Below are 18,144 nucleotides of genomic sequence, written 5' to 3'. Positions count from 1 at the left end.
TGACAAAACACCGAACCGGGATATTGGATCGAAATCACCTATATATATATATATATATATATATAATTAATTTTATTGGGCTTGGCCGTCGACCTCGTTACCCTCTTTTCCTATCCTCGCGTTCTCCGTCGTCAAGCACCGCCTTCGATCCCAAGAACCCTAATCCTAATCCAAATCTGATGGTGGACCAATCCTATTCCAATCGCTGATTGCGAAGTCCCAATTCGGCGTGCCGATGACGGTCTCACTGCCGCCCGCGGTAGCCGAGGAACGGAGCGGCCGGCCATCGGCTCCGGCCTCGGCAACACCTCTTTCCCCTCCTCGCCGGAGCACAAACCTTCACTTACTCGGCTTCCCCAACGGAGACACCACCCCCCCTCCTCCGGTTTCCTCGTCGTGGCTTGAGATCCGCCTCTTCTACGTCCGCGTCGCCCCCTGCGTCGTCGACGCTGTCCCGCCCATCCTCACCCTCTCCCATCTCCGCCGCGAGATAGGCTCCGCCCTCGAGATCAACGGGGTACGCCTTCCGTCCTCCGAGCGGACCGCCGTCCCCCTCCGCCGCGACCGCGTCGATCGCGGCGCAGCTGAGGTGACCTACGTCAGCACCGATGGCGTCCGGCTCACCGGGGCCGTCGATTTCGAGGTCTGCGATGATCGGGGCAAGTTGATGCTCTGCGGCTCGCTGGAGAGGATGGAGGCGCCGTGGAGCAACGGAGCGATTGGGCTCGACCACCTCCAGGGGCCGTCAGATTCCAAGACCGGATGGAGCATGAATTGCTACGTAGCGGCATCCATTGGGTCTTCCGCTTTCGTGCAGCCAGACAAGGTCGGGATCTTGTCGACCCCTTCCATCGAGGTTTACGTGGCGGGGTGCTTCGCCGGGGTCCCCTTGATCCTGACGCAGACTGTTCAGCTCAGCCCCAGGCGGAGGGCTGTCAGGCTGGGAGCATTGGAGTCAATTCCCGAGGATGAAGAAACCACAGGTGGGAAGCAGGGGAGCAGCGCCGATTTGGTTCATCCCAAGCCTTCACCATCAACTGTAAGCACTCTGTATTATTATTATCTTGTTATTCATATGGATCTTCTCTTCTATTGTAAGACTTATATGCTTCAGATATTATTTTTCTTGATGATAGCATGTACATGATGATAGACTATGTTGGAGCTGTTCTTTTATTTGCAATAGGTTGAACATATCTCATATATGCTGCCTCAGTGGCATGATTTTTTAGGTTAATATTATTCTTCTACATGTGCTTTCATGCTTGGCTGTGGTGGTTACTTAAAATTTGCTAAACTAGAGTACAAAAATATAGAGATTATGAGAAAAGAAGCATGGATGTTATAGCTATTCATTCACATTTTTAGGTGACTTTTACTTTGTTTTTAAATGTGTTACGGACCAGAGACCAAAAGGAAAATATAATTTTCTGGTGATCTATAAATGATTTCTTATATGAATCATTGACGCAAAGAGTGAATGTGAAGCATGATGTTGATGAGTATGATAAAGGCACAGATCAACTGTGTTATCAGCCAAGTATTTTCAGATCATTAGATCCAAAATTTTGGAACTTTTGGTGTGGTAAATCAAAGACTTCTGAACTGCAACTTCAAATTATTTTCCTGAAGGTTGTCTGGCTTGCATGATCACCAGTTATGACCATAAGATTATTTAGTCTTCTTCAAGTTTATATTCAAAACACTTTTGAATAACAGTGACATCTTAGTTGGGTTGAGATTACAATGATACCGGCATCATTTGCAGAAGAGGGACTCGATCGAGGATGTAGAAAGAGAGAGGAGAATGAAATAGGAATATGATAGAAAGAAAAGAGGAAGAGGTAGAGAAGGACCAATAACATGCTTTTGTCTTCAGTTGAAATTTCTTCCCAACAATGCTTTGGAATGCCTCACCTAAAAGATCTCTACATCATGCAATGTGTATTCGTGTTGAATGTTAAAGTGAATTACTTGCACCATTTTTTTTCTCTTCTCTGTTCAGAGACACATCCAAGGATGGTGCAAGTTGGTAGCAACAAATTATCCCTTTTATTACTTTCCACTTTCACTTTTTTTTTTTTAATTTCAAGAAACTAATTTAGCTGAGTATCCTAAATTAGCAAGTGCTTGAGTAATGTAAAACCATTCCAGGATGCCGAGGGGGAAACCAACGAGTATGATCCAGATCTAACTTTTAGGCACAGCTACTATCCTGAAGGTTGGTACTCAGGTGAAGATGAGCAACTATCATGGTTTAACTCTGGTGTCAGAGTTGGCCTTGGAATAGGCTTGGGAATGTGCGTTGGGATAGGGATCGGCGTCGGACTCCTCATGAACTCTTACCAGGCAACCACTCGAAGTTTCAAGAGGAGGTTCTTCTAATCAGTCTACAAACCATGCAAGAAACACTTTTGCCTCAGAAGAATCTGCTTCGTTGATTTCCTTGGTAAGTTGATCAGTCTGACCTGTGTCTTAAAAAATTCATTTCTTAGAGCTTTTATGCCTTGCGTTTATGTATATGAAGCCTGTGAGTGAGATGAAGATCTACGTAACCAAACTAGTTAGTTCCCAAGTTTGTTCTTTTTCAACTTCGTGACCAAATAAGCTACAGAACTGTTCTCCCTACCTGGTTGCTGCATGTCTCTGCCCACTAAGGGTTAAATCTCTGTAAATTGTAGAGCTGATCATGTAGGTAAGCATGGGTAACCATGGCGTCTTTGTTGTTACTTTAAGCAATTAATTGTACTCGAGGACTTATCACGTGAAAAATATTGTGTTTTGTAAAGTATATTATATTGAACTTTAAGAAGCATGACAATATCCAATCTTGGTTTGGGTCATAAGAGTTGAATGAAATGGTTTCTGTCATTTTTGTGAGCTCACATAGTGTTTGGAGAAAATGAGTTCCTGCAAAAAATGCATGGGCAGGTGTATCCAGCAGCAACACTCGCATGCTGCACGATAATTTCGATCACCATTTGTACAGGCATGGCGTCTACGGAAGCTAAAGCGTGGAACAGAGGTTGTAAACTAAACAAGAAGAGCAGTACCGTAAGCGAGAAAAAGGTTGAGACTTACTTTATTAGGATTAGATTAATATATTATTAATAATTTATACTTCAGTTTTTTGGACTGATAAATGTATTTTGTTAAGATATCCCAAAATATGTGCTTAAGTACTTAAAGAAGGACAACCTAATATTATTAATTCCTTTTCACAAGAACTCGGATGAGCTTAAAATGTAGATTGTTTGTGTCTTCCGACTTGCATTTTAGTTACTGGCCATATTCGACTCTCTTTTAGAGTTTATCAATCCTACATGTCCCTGAAGATTAAATATTTTTCTAGGCTAGTAAAGACTGACAGATGATAGTAAGGTCTCGCCTTCACCATTTGTAAAAATAAAACATAATTATTACTGATAAAATTATCAAGACATAGCATCCTGACCTGTATTTATTGAGATGGAGTTCTTTTATCTAGAGAATACAAGAAAAAGACTTTTTTCCCGGCATATCTGATTTTTTTATCCAGAAAATCAAATCAAATTGCCATTAGGGCTGCTGAGGAGTCTACACCCTTCCTTTTCTGTCCAGTTCAGATGCCATCAAAGGGCATCAAAGGGCTTGTTGTTCAAGTTGGTGTAAGTCAGAATCGTTGTCACTTCAGCCCTGCAGGTAATTGACTCTGATATAAGAGTAACTTGTTCTACCACTCATAAGAAGAATTTATGGTGAATAGAGGTAACCTATATTTATGCAGATCGTGTAAGTCAAAATCGTTACCACTTCCTGCCCGTAATTGACTCTTATATAAGAGTAACTTGTTCTACCACTCATAAGAAGAATTTACGTGAATAGAGGTAGATTGAGGAAAATATTTTTCTTAATCATGTACTCAAATTATATATTCAAATTTAAGATCCTCAAATCATAGACGGAGGATTAGAGCAAAAATTATCATTTCATATTTATTTATGTCATGATCTTTTATCATATCCTCATAAGATTGAGTTTTCGTCAAAGATACTAATCTTGGATCGATACAACTGAAATATCCTATCTATTAGTTGGTCAAAAGTATGGACGTAAGAAATATATAGTTGGTGTCTGATAACTTAATCTTTAACAAAATAAAAGTTGATGACAATGTGTTTCATGCATAAGTGGAACACCGAGTTAGCATATAAATAGGTAGCATAGACATTATTACAATATATTGTAGGAATGGATTTGGAGGCGATGTCAAGTTCATGTAGTAGATTGGTGACATAGTTAAGTTTTGCAACAGTAGTGGCGATGGCTTGGTATTCAGCTTCAATGATAGATCTTACAACTGTGCTTTGTCTCTTGGAGTTCCAACTAATTAGATTTGCTCCTAGGAAGATAATATAGGCTAATGAAGATGTTCTATCATTAGTGCTACTTGCTTAATTAGCATCGACGAAAGCACAGAGATGAAGTGATGAGTTTTAATGAAGGAAAACTCCATAATTGAGAGTCTCTTTAAGATATCACAAAATATGTTTTAGTACGGACCAGTATGCAATGGAGGGCCAATGCATAAATTGTGATATTTTGTTAGCTGCAAATGAAATGTTTAGATATAAAACATATAAATACTATAAGAAACCAAGTACTTGTCGGTATTATGTTGGAATTGTAGTAGGGCTATCATTATATAATTTAAGTGACTCAGTGGTGGAGAGTAGGGTATCAACTTCTTTGGCATTTTGCATGTTCGTCTTTGATAATAGCTCTCAAATTTACTTATTTTAAAATAAAAAATCTAGAAGAAGTGAACGTTATTATCGGTTGCTTAAAAAATTACTTGATCTCCATAGAATAATTACTTGTGATGATAATGTTGTCAATCTAGATTAGTAGATATATGGTATATCTCTTTTGTTATCATAAGAATAAAATGGTATTAGACTTTAGAGTTGATGAAATCGACTGGCATCAAAGATGAACCAAGTTTGGTGTATAAGGCTCTTGGAGCTTGACAAAGCTTATAAATAGCTTTTTATAATTTACAAACATGATTTAGATATTAAGGGTGGATGAAATCAAGGGGTTGTGATATAAAGATATATTCAATTAGAGTCTCATATAAGAAAGTATTGTTAATATCTAGTTGTCATATATACTAGGCTTGAGTGATAGCCAAACTCAAGATGAGTCTAATTGACATCGGTTTAACAATTGGATTGAAGTTCTTTGTGGAATAAGCACCTGGTCGTTGGTGAAACCCCTTGGTCATTAGATGTGTTTTATATCTAGCAATGATTCCATCTGGGTTCCGTTTAATTCAAATGGTCCATTTACAACCGATGATATTTTATATGATATGAGATGATATTATGATCCATGTGGTATTATGAAGTAGGTTATCATATTCCGTAGAGATTTTTAAGCTTGGATGATAGTTATGGGTTCAGTAGGCTCAGGTGGAGGGCTTATAGTAACATGGAGATCAATGATTTGACGTGGTTTGAACATGGGTTCAGTAGGCTCAGGTGGTATTATTGAGTTGTATTAAATGTATAAGAATTGATGAAGAGTTAATGACATGTTCCTTAATTAAGCTAATGCACTTTAGTGTCACTTGACTAGGACAAAGACATCATTTGTTGTGCCAAGGGTATTACTTCATCGGGCATTGTAGAATGAGTTGATGGAGAGGTAAATAAAAAAGTTGCAGAGGCGATGAGGTGTTGCTAAACTAGAGTAATAAGGTAGTACAGGTCTAGATGAGAACTACTGATTGATGTGGTGAGAGACACACTTAAGAGTGTTTGAGATGTACTTATATAAATTTAGTGATAGATAATTATTGCAGTGACTCATATTGTTGAAGAAAAATGTAGACTCGATAAAAATAGCATGATGTGATACAAAAACCTTTGAAGTTTGAGGATCATAGCACTGAAAAGCATACCCAATGAAGATGTAAGGTTTGGATCTTGGTATTAACTTGTGTGAAGCATAGAGGCATGGAATAACATAAACTATCTAATACTTTGAGTTTTTGAATATTTGAGGTTTTGTAAAATAGTTTTTCAAATGATGATTGGTATCGTAGGATTGGGATGAGTATGCGGTTAATGAGGTAGACTATAGTTTAAAAAGCTACTGATAAAAGGTTAGTTACATGAAGGCTTGGTATAGGAGAGTGAAACCATTCTCAACTATATATTGGTACTTTCGTTCAATAGCACCAACTAGTTGAGGTGTGTGTGGTGATGACTTGAGATGTTATATATCGAATGATGAGAGGTAAGTTATTAAAACATGGCATTCACCTCATTCATGAGAGTTTATTATTTTAATGGTAGATTGGAATAAGTTCTCGACCCTCTTATAAAATAAGTAAAGACTATATTGACCTTATATTTAGTGAAGTAATATATGAAAATAATATAAAATAAAAAATTATCAAATGAAGTGGTTGGAGTAGAGTCCTAGACATTAGTGTAAATGATTTCAAGTTGTTTAGAGTAGGATATGTATGATATTCCAAAAGGTAGTATGTGACTTTTATTGCTAAGACAAGCATTGAGTTATAATTCTACTTGATTTGGAAGTTAGAAGGGAGTAATAAAAAATTAGCTACTGTTGAATGAAGGATGATGGGTGACCAAGATGATAATACCATATATCAATTAGAGCAACAATTGAAGTAAGAGCAATTGGCTAAGTGTTTTATAAAACTAATGATCTTCATAGATGTTGCCTTTATTCTAGCCTCGGACCAAGGATACCCTTGTGTTCAGATCTTTTACAAGAAATTATTTTGGAAAGAACTCAATAAATATGTTATGTTGTTTGCATAATTGAAAGACAAAAATAAAATTTCTTTTGATATAAGATGCATATAAAATATCATTTGAGTATAAAAATACTTGTGTGAATTAAGAATTATGGATCTAGTGTAAGTGATATGGATTCCATTACCATCACATGTCTTCATTGTTTCTATAATCAATGTGGATAGATAAATTCTATAAATCAAAAGTGATACGATAAGAAGTACGGGGGTCAATAATCCAATTATTTTGATAAGTAGTCGAAGTAGTCATGATGTTTGCTTGAGGCTAATTGGGTGTGGTAATAGGCTTGGGTCGAGATCGACAATTTTTTGTTGTATGTCCAATTTTGTCATAGAGTTGGCAGATGATTTTTTACTGATTATTATTATTGGAATGTTAGAACTACTGATAGTTGTAGTTGAAGTTATTTCTTGAATTGTTTGAATTGAAGTTGCTACAATGGTTGGAGAGTTATTAGTATAATGGATGATGATAACTTTGTAGATTACTCACATTTCCGGAAGACATCTTGTTCGATCCTTTATTGAAGTTCTTGTTGCTTTGATTATCTTTTTCTTTAGATTTTTAATTAAATTGAGATATAATAGTTGGTCTCGTCTTCCTCTCTTTTTGTTTTAAATATGCTTCATGATCAATCGGCTTGTTATATAGTTCTTCAAATGATGTTGATGAGTCACATGCCCGAATTATTACCATAAGTTCCTTATATTTATCTCCTAAGTCATTGAGAGTATAAACAATAACTTCTTCATCACTCAAGAAGAGATGATCTATTAAAATCAAATCATCTATAATAATTTACGTTATATACACTTTCCTCTTATATTATTTTTATCAAAGTAGATAAAATACGTAACATGTGAGTGCGAGAATGATTTATAATTTAGACCGTGCTTATGCTATAGTACTACACGAAGAGATTAGTGGTGACATGAAATTGATGACTAAGATTTAAATCACTCATAGAATAAAATGATCTTGTCGTAGCTATAAGGATATGTCATTAAGATGGATTTTCTTGATATTTAGATCTTTTCTGATGGATAACTAAAAGAATGGTTAATGTATTCTAATAAATCATATCGAATTTTTTTTGGTGTTATAGACATGTAAACTTAGGATCGTAAGTAAGGCCAACAACTTTGGCATTTAATGATATGATAAACATGTGTTCCCTATACAAACACGTAATTGATCATGACGAGGTTGGCTATTAATAAGGCTATGCTATTGAGAACTTCAAATCTGAGATGAATTATTTGTGATAACGGGATGACCGAAGGACATAGGAATGAGACTGAGCTCAAACTTTGTGTGACGATTTGATCGATCCATTTAAACAAACCCTTGATTGACGCTATGTTGCCAATGAGCAGGAGAACGTGCTTGCAGAGTCGAGGATGATGATTCCTGTTTGCCACAAACGTTTGGAAGCTTCCCAAAGGAATACTGGTGTTTGAAGTTTTAGAACAATTAGTGCTACTGCTACTTTAGATTTGGCTTTCTAATGCTTGTTTGTGGTCGCAGGCAGAGCTGAGGGAATTGAACTTGCAAGGAGTGGAGATCGAGGAAGCTGACACCGTGGTTGTGCAACTCCAAGCCTTTTTCCAAAGCTAAAACGAATACAAGTGCTTAAATAACGTGCTAATTAATTATATTTATTATTTCGATTATTGTATTTTTTTAAAATTATATTAACATTCTTATAGTTTCAAAAGACAAACATTTTGATCTATTTTCCTAATGATATTAGTTTTACTAGTGAAACGTAAAAATAAAAGATAAAAATATAATCTTAATGTTCAATTTGGTGGTGACTGACGACGACATCGTTGAAGGTCACAAGTGGTTATTGTAGATGAGGAGAGTAACGATAAGATGTGAGTGCTCGACATCTACATCAGCGACCCTTTTGTAGTTCTGCATCTGTGTCGACATCGACACAAATACAGAGCAGTTCTCACCTCTCGTCGTTGCTCTCCTCATCCATAATAGTCACCCATGGCCCCTAGCAATATCGTCCGTAACCACCAATTGAAATGTTAAAATTATATTTTTGTTCATTGTTTTTATATTTTCGTTAATAAAACCGATAACATTATGATAATTTTTATAATTATAAAAATATTAATATAATTTTTTAAAATATAAGAACTTAAGGATAGTAATATATAATTAACCGTTAAAGAAAAAGATCATTATTACTCAGCCAAATCTTTTGGAAGACATCATAGGACGTTGAGAATCCAAATTGAGACGACTAAGGCAAAGGTCCAAATATTTGATGGCTTCTTTGAAAATTATCTATGGATCCTTAATTAGCCTATATCTCTTGGATGAAGCTCCTTCGGCATTTGGTCTTGGCCAGAACCCAATCCTTCGACTATTACGTAAACTCATTTGATCGAACCTTGGGATCAACACATTTCTTCCCACTCGATCAATTAAGGTATCATCTCATATGGCCATGTCCGATCAGTTGTATGTCATAGTCATGATCTCAATGGAATAAGCAATACTTGATTTTGTCTCACTGTGGTATCGAAGATAGATCTTGGAACCACTCTTGCACTGATCGATCGACAATGATCGAGAGAAGAAGGAACCACTCTTGCACTGATTGATCGACAATGATCGATAGAAGCGATCGCTTCTTTTCTTTTGTCTAATCGATTGATCGATGACGATCGAATGGATCGATCTTCCTTAGTCGGTTTATTTCTTCGCTTTTTTCTTTTTTGATACGAGCAATTCAACCATAATATACTATTTTTACCTTATAGAGTTCTTGATAAATAGATGGTGACCTCTTGATGACCAACCAGAAAAAGGGCCATCGATGAAGGCCTACCAGATGAGGACTGAAGGATGGGGGGGGCAGCAAATTAATTGCAATATAAAGTTGCATAAAGGCAGCATCAGCAAATTAACAATTTCCCTAATGAAAGACAAGAAAGTAAACTACAGAATTGCAATTGGTAACAACTGCAGCAGCAATGCAGATAGATTGGATTAAAGAACAAGGAGAAAATCCCATTTTAATGTATTGGAGCAGAATGCTTGCTTGTGTTGCAATAAAATTCTATGAAAGCTGTAAGCAGGCTGCATACATATGTAATACAGTTCTGTGCTAGCCTGGATCTTTTATTGGAAGCAACAGGGTGGTAACATTGGTCTCGAGGAATGAATCTGAAGATAAGTACTCTCCAAAAACTGAAGGACAACCATGAACTTCTTATATGACTACAAAGCAGTGAAATGTGCAGTCTAAACACCTTGAGCCACTGCAATTTTGTCATACAATGTCGACTTAAGAGGAGATGATGGACATCAGCAGCTGGCAAAGCCTAATCAATGTCGCTCGTGAAAAGATCTCGTCAAATTGATCATGTGCCTAGACGGTCTTGCAATTCTTGCGTTTCGGCCACTGCTGGTACACATTGCCGTTCCTATTGAAGAATGTGACATGAGTCAAAAAAAGAAAACAATCGACTTATCAGCAAAGTAGGGGGAAATGCTGGCACCCAAGTATGAAAAGGGATCATCTAATATTTTAAAAGATTGATTCAATAAGAACTCATGATTTTTTGGAATAGATCCTATCAGTACAAGGACAAGGACAAAATGATTCAATTAAACAATTAAGTAAGAAAATCAATAATAAGCATGATAATCATTACACAATATATGATGAATGTTACAACGATATTCTAACAAGTATATACACTGAAAGAATTCAGTGTTCAAGTTTCCCTATTGAAAACATATTGGTTAAGAGCAAGATTCACCATATAATAAAGTTCCTTTAATTACAAATTAATGGTAGATTGAATAAATACAACAAATAGGAGTATCCAGATTTTATGCTATTGCCATTTTGACCATTGAATACCATGCTTTGGAGACCAAAACTCAGGTGTTGGGGTCAACCGTGATGCAGGTACAAATGTATGTCATGCTCTTATAAGGAAGAAGATGAAAGTTGAAAAGTAGACAAAATGTACGACAGAATAAAAGCTACATTCCAGGTTTAGCATAGTGGATATGTAATTCCTACTTCTACACCCAGTGGCCAGTACCAATTTAAACAAATATCGGGTCCAACCTCGTTCTACAAAATGCAGTCGACATGTATAACTTGAAAATCAATAAAAAATACTCTTTGCGCATTGCAAGCGAGATCAATAACGTCAAATAACAATGCAGGACTACCTTTGTCTCTTTATAAGTACAAGGAGCAAAAAATAGCATTTACTATGTTGACATTAAATATGTGATATAACCAGGAATTTGTTTCTAGTTGCCGTTACTATCAAGAAAAAAAGCTCCTAGTACTTTAAAGTATACAGTACTTGCATGTTCATCCCTCTTATGTAGACATTTCTTGGAACTTTCCCTTATATAGAGTAACACTAGCAGGCTTACAACCTAATCAAGGAAAGATTGGTCTCATTAGATCTTGGCTCATTTTTAGGCAGGCATAAGTAGTTACACTTGAAACATGTTTCAAAGAAGTTCTACAATTCTCCCTGTTTTCTGAATGAGGTGAACAAAGAGTTCCTTTTCAACCTATTTAAACCCACTAACCTCATAAAGTGAGAAATCTGCAGCTTGCACAGGAGAGAGATTGGACCCCATTCTCCCCATAGTGGAGATCCATGATCTACCATCCAAGTTTCAAGTTTTGTTAGTTAATTAGAGGAGTTGATTTAAGGTCATCACTTCAACACAAAACTAACCGAATTCGACTTTCGTCACAGGGATAATAAACAAATTTTATTCTGGAGTTCCTTTGTCTTGCAATTTTGTTAAATATGCTTTTAAGTAATTGATGAATATTCAAGAAGCATATTTTGCAGGAGTGACAGGGGTTGCACAGGAAAAATAAAAAGAAAAATACTTAAAATTAGTTCATCCAAAATAAAAAGCCTCTGCCAGGACAGAAGTTTAAATACCTATAGCATCTAAGGTGGTTATCAAGGCATTAACTAACAAACCCCTACAAACCATAAACCTCATATTCTCAATCATAAAGCTTCTAAAATTGACAGGTAACATGTTAATAAAGAGTGTCTGATGCAGTCACATATATAGATCTTTGGAACCCTTACCCCGAAACTCCACAACTTGGCTGAGAATGTCAAAGGCATGAAACTATTGAAAGTAAAACTTTGAGCACTGCGCCAAAACAACTGTTGAAACCGAACCTTGATTATTATATTTGCACTGATGTGATCCTCAATTTGGAAAAAGGATATGTTCAGGTCATCATGTTTGAGAATATGGAAATTAGAAAGGATGATGAACCTTTATGTATGCCTACACTCAGCAGCCTAAGACCTCATTTCTATACAGTAGTAAAATTGAGTACCTGACATTGCAAACGATAAGTGCTAAAGATCTATGAAATAAGAATATTTGAACATGGTGGCATTATCCTCCTGAAAACATAACTAGTAACTCTACTCCTCTCAGGCAGCAACCTATATGTTAAACTAAGAGAAGTACCATTACAATGCTAATATTATGAATTCCATCAAATGACTGACTAAGGAATTAAATTGGTGCAAATATAACCATAACAAAGGGCATCGAAGAATCAAATCGAACCAGCACTCGTACCTTGCTAGCATTTCTCCTCCACCAGCAGTGATACAGTTCAACCTCTCGCGGGCTTCTGCAGCACGGCCGAGAGGTAGACCTGTGTCTTCGCCGTGTTCCTCGCATCAGCCTTCTCTCCCACCACCCATTTCAATTTCTTGTACCCAAATCTCTCTATAAGCTTGGTGACAATGCGCTTCCTTTCATCATCAGTGCAGAGGTAGTTGTCAAGCCATAGCAGACCCCCCGCCCTGAGAACCCGATCGATGTCAAACATCAGGAACTCCAGTGCCTCGGTGCGGCTGGCCTGCCCCAGTGCTGGAGCGCCACCCTCGTCGAGGGCGTTCAACGTGTGCACCAGATCGAACACTGAGTCATAGAATGGAAATCTCTGCGTCGGCGAGAGGAGCAACGGAAAGAGGCCGCGAGCTGCTACAAACTCATTCATCGGCTTGCCCCCTATTTCCAGGGTGGACGTGACGACCGTGACGTTCCTCTCGGCCATCCTGGCCGCAAAATTCCCAGCTCCGCCTCCGATGTCGAAGCCGATCCGGATCCCACCACTGCCGAGGGCCAGGACATCGTCGATCGAGAAATCGTTTTTTCCCCCTGGCGTGATCCACATTTGCTTGTCGAGGCCGTACATGCCGGCACCCGGGTTCTTGACGCCGGGGCTCCAGAGAGACCGGGGAAAGGGGAGGCGAGGAGCGGCGGTAGCAGCGGGAGCGGTGGGGCGGGATAGGCAGCGGCGGCGGGGGAGGGGTTCGCAGGCCTTGGCGATGAGCTTCTGGGGCAGGGAAGGGTCGTCGGCGGGGCAAAGGGCGGCGGGCTTGTAGGACATGTAGCGGGCGAGGAGGTCGGCAGCGGGGGACCGGGAGCAGGAGTGGGCGACGGAGGCGACCATCTCCGTGATTCCGGAGCGGGCGTCGCGGCCGAGGGGGAGGCGGTGGCGGGCAAGGAAGAGCCTGAGTTCCGGTGGGAGGGAGGGCTTGGCGGGGTCGATGGTGTCGTACCCGGCGAGCTCGCGCTCGATCTGGTGAAGGCGGCGCTCCGAGGCCTCGATCTCGCGGACAATGAGGGCGACGTGCTCGGAGATGACGGAGAGGTTGCGGTGGCCTCCGCCCACGCCGGCGCCTGGGTGGGGGACGGTGGACGGAGCGGATGAGAAGGACGGGGACGGCGCGGCAGTGAATGCGTAGAGAGCGAAGAGGTTGGTGGTGATGACGGACGCAAGCATGAGGAGGTGTACGGCCGAGGAGCAGAGGGTGGCTCGCCGGAAGCGCGCGGTGCCATCGCCGATCTTGAGGGAGACGGAGCCCATAGCTGCAACTGGCAGCAGAGTGAGTGAGCTCTTTCGGCTGGTGCCGCTGCTCTCTCTCTCTCTCTCTCGTGTCTTCGAAACAGAGAGAGTAGACGCTAAGACTGGCTCTACCTTAGCCGCGGTTTCAGAGGGAGGAGGAGATCGTTGTCGGTCTCCTCGTCGCCCTCTCCTCTCGAAAAGCGTCGTCACAGGTTGACAATTGTAACAGAGCACCCGCTACGGACACCCTGGAAGCTACCCATACGCATTACGCTGGTAATCACAACACGTAGGAAGACTTCGACGGTCCTGATCACCTACACGGATCTCTTGGTTACTTATGGGTACGAGAAGCATTTCCATATGACGAAAGCAGCAAAAACGTCTTCTGTCACGAGCTACCCGAAATGTAATTGGTCCAGTATCGGGACCCACCAGTAGAAGCGCATGCCTGCGTGGATTAGATCCGGAGGGCATCAAACAAACAAGCCCAGCGCAGTGGGTATGTTGGGGGTACAAACGAGACTGGTTGTGGTGGGCGTAAACGAGAAAAGAAGATGACGCCACGGAGGCGAGAGCTGTCGTCCACCGAGTCGCGACGCGGAGTTATCCGGCGAGTGGGGGTTCACATGCCGCCGTCACGTGCCATGCTGAACAGTGAGCTCAGATTGAACGACCGTGCCACGTAGGCCGAAGAGTCGAGTTCGATCCTTCTGTTACGGGAATCATCCATTCGGAGGGCAGTTCGAACCCGTTTTTACCCAACTGTTTAGGTCCAACCGTAATTAATCAAAAATTTATTTGATTCTGATTAAATTAAAGTAAGATAGGTTTGAATCATAATCGATTTAGATTTATCTAATTAAACCATTTCCAAACAAATTAATCTGATTAGATTAATCGATTAATTAATTTATAATTTATAATTATATATATATATATATTTATTTATTTAAAGAGAAGGTTTATGATTGGCCGAAGAAAGAAGAAAAATATATTAGATAACATGTGGAGATGGCGGGACGAAGGAAGATATGAGACTGCGATTGCTTGCGCGCCAAAGGGAGGGAAGGAGGGAGGAAGGAAGAGAAGAAGAGAGTGGTTTGAGGCTCCAAATCACGGACACTAGCACATGACGAACTCGACTCGCAGTGTTTCTTTTAGTCCGGGATTTGGCCTGTCGTTTGCTGAGCACCAGAGCACAATAATTTAGGCGACATGGCTCCCTCTCTACTGTGGACGTTGAACTCTCACCTGTTCCAAGCCTTCGTCCTCGACAAGCTCCGTGAGCGTGATGAGCAGAACAGATCCAGCGAAGCCTAAGCAAAAAAGCTTTACCGTAGTTCTACTCGACCTCGTCGAAGCTACCTAAATTGTTGTCCGTGCGTTCAAGACGGAAGCAATTGAGATGATGAACTATGGAATAGAAGAATCAATATCGAAGTTGTCATCGCAGTTAGAGAATGTTCTCTGTATTTGAATGGTTATCGGGAACTATCGATCCGATTTGGTTTCGGCTATGGATCGATATGATATGAATCGAATCGAATCGAATCGGCGAAGACACCGTCAAACATTGACCTAATTTGATATTAATTTTGATCTGATTTGGGGGGATAACGCTACTAGCGAAGACACAGTCAAACTGAATTGCACAGTCAAACTGAATTGCGACCAGCAACCGCAGCTTGTCAGTAGTCTTCGCCAAAAGTAGTGACGGTGAACACCAACTCTCCGTTGCCCGTTCTTCTGCCCCAGTGCATGGGTAAAGCAGGAAACATCCAGCAGCGGAGGCGACGCTCGTTCCAGGGCCAACCATTCCGGCAAACGCAGCATGCGACGCCTCCCCTCCCTCCCTCCCTCGCCCAAAGTAAGTAATACCAAGGTAAGAAAGAGCAGCACGCAGGTCATGTCAGAAGCCATGGAGACGGACGGACGGACGGACAGACAGACAGATGGGAGGCGAAGTGTGTGGGAGGGAGTCGCTGCACGTGGGTGAGGAATCATCGGTGATTCCGCAGCACTAGTCGTCTCGGTCGATCCCACGCATCTTCCCATCTCCATCCTGCTTTTTTCTTCCTTACAGCCGAAAGGGGTCAGCTGGGATCGACCCTTTCATCGGCAGCAATGGCGTAACTACTGGCGTAAGCATGAAAGCTCCACCTTTTTCGTGTGTGGAATCCGTGCTGGATCCTCTCTTGCATCAGCTTTTTCAAGTCGATGGTTTCGATTTCGATTCGAATTATTAATTTTGATTCGATTTGATTCAAACTTAACCGTCCGTGGAAGTAACCCGTCACCTTCACCAACGCACACTTGACAATGTCGAGAGCTGACAAAAGCTATCTGAACGACAGCTTAGTCGATATCAGTTACCATCAAGCTGCAGGAAGATTTACTCGCAAACTTCTTCGTAATGCATCGGTTATCACTGTCCGGCTTATCTATGATAGATACGTATGCCTCTAATCTCTCTCCGGCCATGGGGAGTTTCTCCCTATAAGACCCTGTCTCTCCCACTCTTCATCCCTCCCCTCCAGTACCACAGCAGGGGAGAGGAAGAGAGGGAGGAAGCGATGGGGAGGTGCAGCAGGGTGAGGCACGTGGTATGGCTGCGGCAGATTCTGCGGCGGTGGACGGTGACGGCGGCGGCGGCGGCGATGACGTCGTCGAGGAGGAGGAGGAGCGGGTGGGCGGCGCCGTCGGACGTGCCGTTAGGGCACGTGGCGGTGTGCGTGGGGAGCAGCTCGCGGCGGTTCGTCGTGCGGGTGACCCACCTCAACCACCCCGTGTTCCGGCAGCTGCTCCGCCAGGCCGAGGAGGAGTACGGCTTCCCGTCCCGCTCCGGCCCGATCGCCCTCCCCTGCGACGAGTCCCTCTTCGAGGACGTCCTCTGCCTCATCTCCTTCTCTTCTTCTTCTTCTTCTTCCTCCTCCTCGAGATTCGCCAACGGCAACCTGGAGGACTGTGACTTCAACAACATCTGTTGATTTGATGGATCGGAGAAGAAACGCTTCGCATCTTCATCAACTTTTCTTCACGGATCCTTATTGCTGGCATTTCTTCTTCTTTGTATGTCACCATTAGTATCTAATTCTCTGGATTCTTGGATCAATGAGAGACGGGCAGCTCAACCGTGCCACCCGTTGAATCGGATCACTCGCACAGCGTAGAGTCATGACATGTTCTTTCAACTCTACTCGAAGCTCACCAGTGTTCTGCATTTTGTATTCTACGGCTCTCTCTCTCGTAAATATTATTGTTGTTATTATTATTAGCAATATTTCTTTTATTCTGCTTGATGATTAGTGTGATAAGCTTCTTTTCTTCGTTTTGATTCTATATAGTTGAGGAGGACAAAAGAGTCTTAGAGGGGGGTGGGAATGAGTCCACAACTAATGGTTAGTGTTTGACTGGGTAATCCTTTTCACTATCTCCTAGTCAATTTATGTGATAGATATTATAACAGTGTTCCATATGTTCATAAAAAAATTCTTAAAATTTTTTTGGGGTTTTTTTTAAAGAATGTATCCCAAATTTTTATTTTTAAAGATGATACCTAATTTCATGTAATTTTGTAAATGCTCTTTATCGTCTCCACCCCGTTGTCATCTTCATCGTCATGCTCATCATCGTCCTTGTAAGTCATATGAGGTCTCTCATTACCTTTATCCCATATACGGAGGTCTCATTGTCTCATTACCATCCTTGTAGACTCTCACGAGACCTATTTTTGTCATCCTCGCCACCTCTACCCTATCGCCTTCGCATGGCCACGTTCACCTCGAGATGGGGATACGAGGCTCCTCTTCATCATCCTTGCCATCTTTGCTCTATCATCTTCGCATGTCCACTTCTACCTTGCCTTCTTATCTTCTCTTCTTGAGGACACAAGCATGGAACGAGCATTGGAATTAGGAGGTGGATGACGGAGCAAAAATGTTCGAGGGGATATTCCACGATAATATCTCAAGGGCGAAGATGATAGTGAGGAAACAATGAGGATGACGACGATACCTCGATGGTGAGGACAACGATGAACGATCGCAGAGCTTGTAAAGATAATGATGAGTATTTTTTGAAAATTGAGACTCCAAATAAAAGCTCATAAAATGAAGTTTTTATTTTTTTGGACAGATCATCCAAAAGCTAATTCCTATATGATTGGTCCCACATAAAATATTTAATATTATACAATCATCCAGCTAAAACATGTACTATGATATCAAAATATTTAATTAATAGATTTTTTCACTAATTAGCTTACAGATTTAGTTTCACGTGTTACTCAAAGTTTAACATATATATTATATGCGTCCTTAACAACTTAAAACTTTTAAGATTCCCAATCACCCACAAACAAAATAATAGAAAGAACAAGAACTAAAAGGAGCATGGAACTGTGGT

The 18,144-nt window shown here is 40.9% G+C and overlaps 3 protein-coding genes across 3 annotated transcripts; 2 read left to right on the top strand and 1 right to left on the bottom strand.

Annotated features, from left to right (window-relative positions):
• The first annotated feature begins 81 nt into the window (after nucleotides 1-81).
• Nucleotides 82-2,828, top strand: LOC103983861 (uncharacterized protein At1g01500). The gene is made up of 2 exons (XM_009401181.3): nucleotides 82-1,039; nucleotides 2,155-2,828. Exons 1-2 carry the CDS (start codon nucleotides 236-238, stop codon nucleotides 2,383-2,385), a joined length of 1,035 nt encoding a protein of 344 aa, XP_009399456.1. The 5' UTR covers nucleotides 82-235; the 3' UTR covers nucleotides 2,386-2,828.
• Nucleotides 2,829-9,822: 6,994 nt separating this feature from the next.
• On the bottom strand, nucleotides 9,823-13,894 carry LOC135598548 (probable methyltransferase At1g29790). Its single transcript, XM_065092534.1, has 2 exons — nucleotides 12,459-13,894; nucleotides 9,823-10,285 (listed from the first exon to the last, which is right to left on the bottom strand). The coding sequence occupies exon 1, from the start codon at nucleotides 13,756-13,758 to the stop codon at nucleotides 12,496-12,498; it is 1,263 nt and encodes a 420-aa protein (XP_064948606.1). The 5' UTR covers nucleotides 13,759-13,894; the 3' UTR covers nucleotides 9,823-10,285; nucleotides 12,459-12,495.
• A 1,579-nt stretch (nucleotides 13,895-15,473) lies between these two features.
• On the top strand, nucleotides 15,474-17,045 carry LOC135598033 (protein SMALL AUXIN UP-REGULATED RNA 12-like). Its single transcript, XM_065091556.1, has one exon. The coding sequence runs from the start codon at nucleotides 16,197-16,199 to the stop codon at nucleotides 16,725-16,727; it is 531 nt and encodes a 176-aa protein (XP_064947628.1). The 5' UTR covers nucleotides 15,474-16,196; the 3' UTR covers nucleotides 16,728-17,045.
• Nucleotides 17,046-18,144: the final 1,099 nt, after the last annotated feature.

This window comes from Musa acuminata, chromosome BXJ2-1 (genome assembly GCF_036884655.1).
Source record: "Musa acuminata AAA Group cultivar baxijiao chromosome BXJ2-1, Cavendish_Baxijiao_AAA, whole genome shotgun sequence".
In the NCBI taxonomy this organism is placed as follows: domain Eukaryota; kingdom Viridiplantae; phylum Streptophyta; class Magnoliopsida; order Zingiberales; family Musaceae; genus Musa; species Musa acuminata.
The sequence above is the reverse complement of the archived record's forward strand: the minus strand, read 5'-3'. Positions and strand labels throughout refer to the sequence as shown.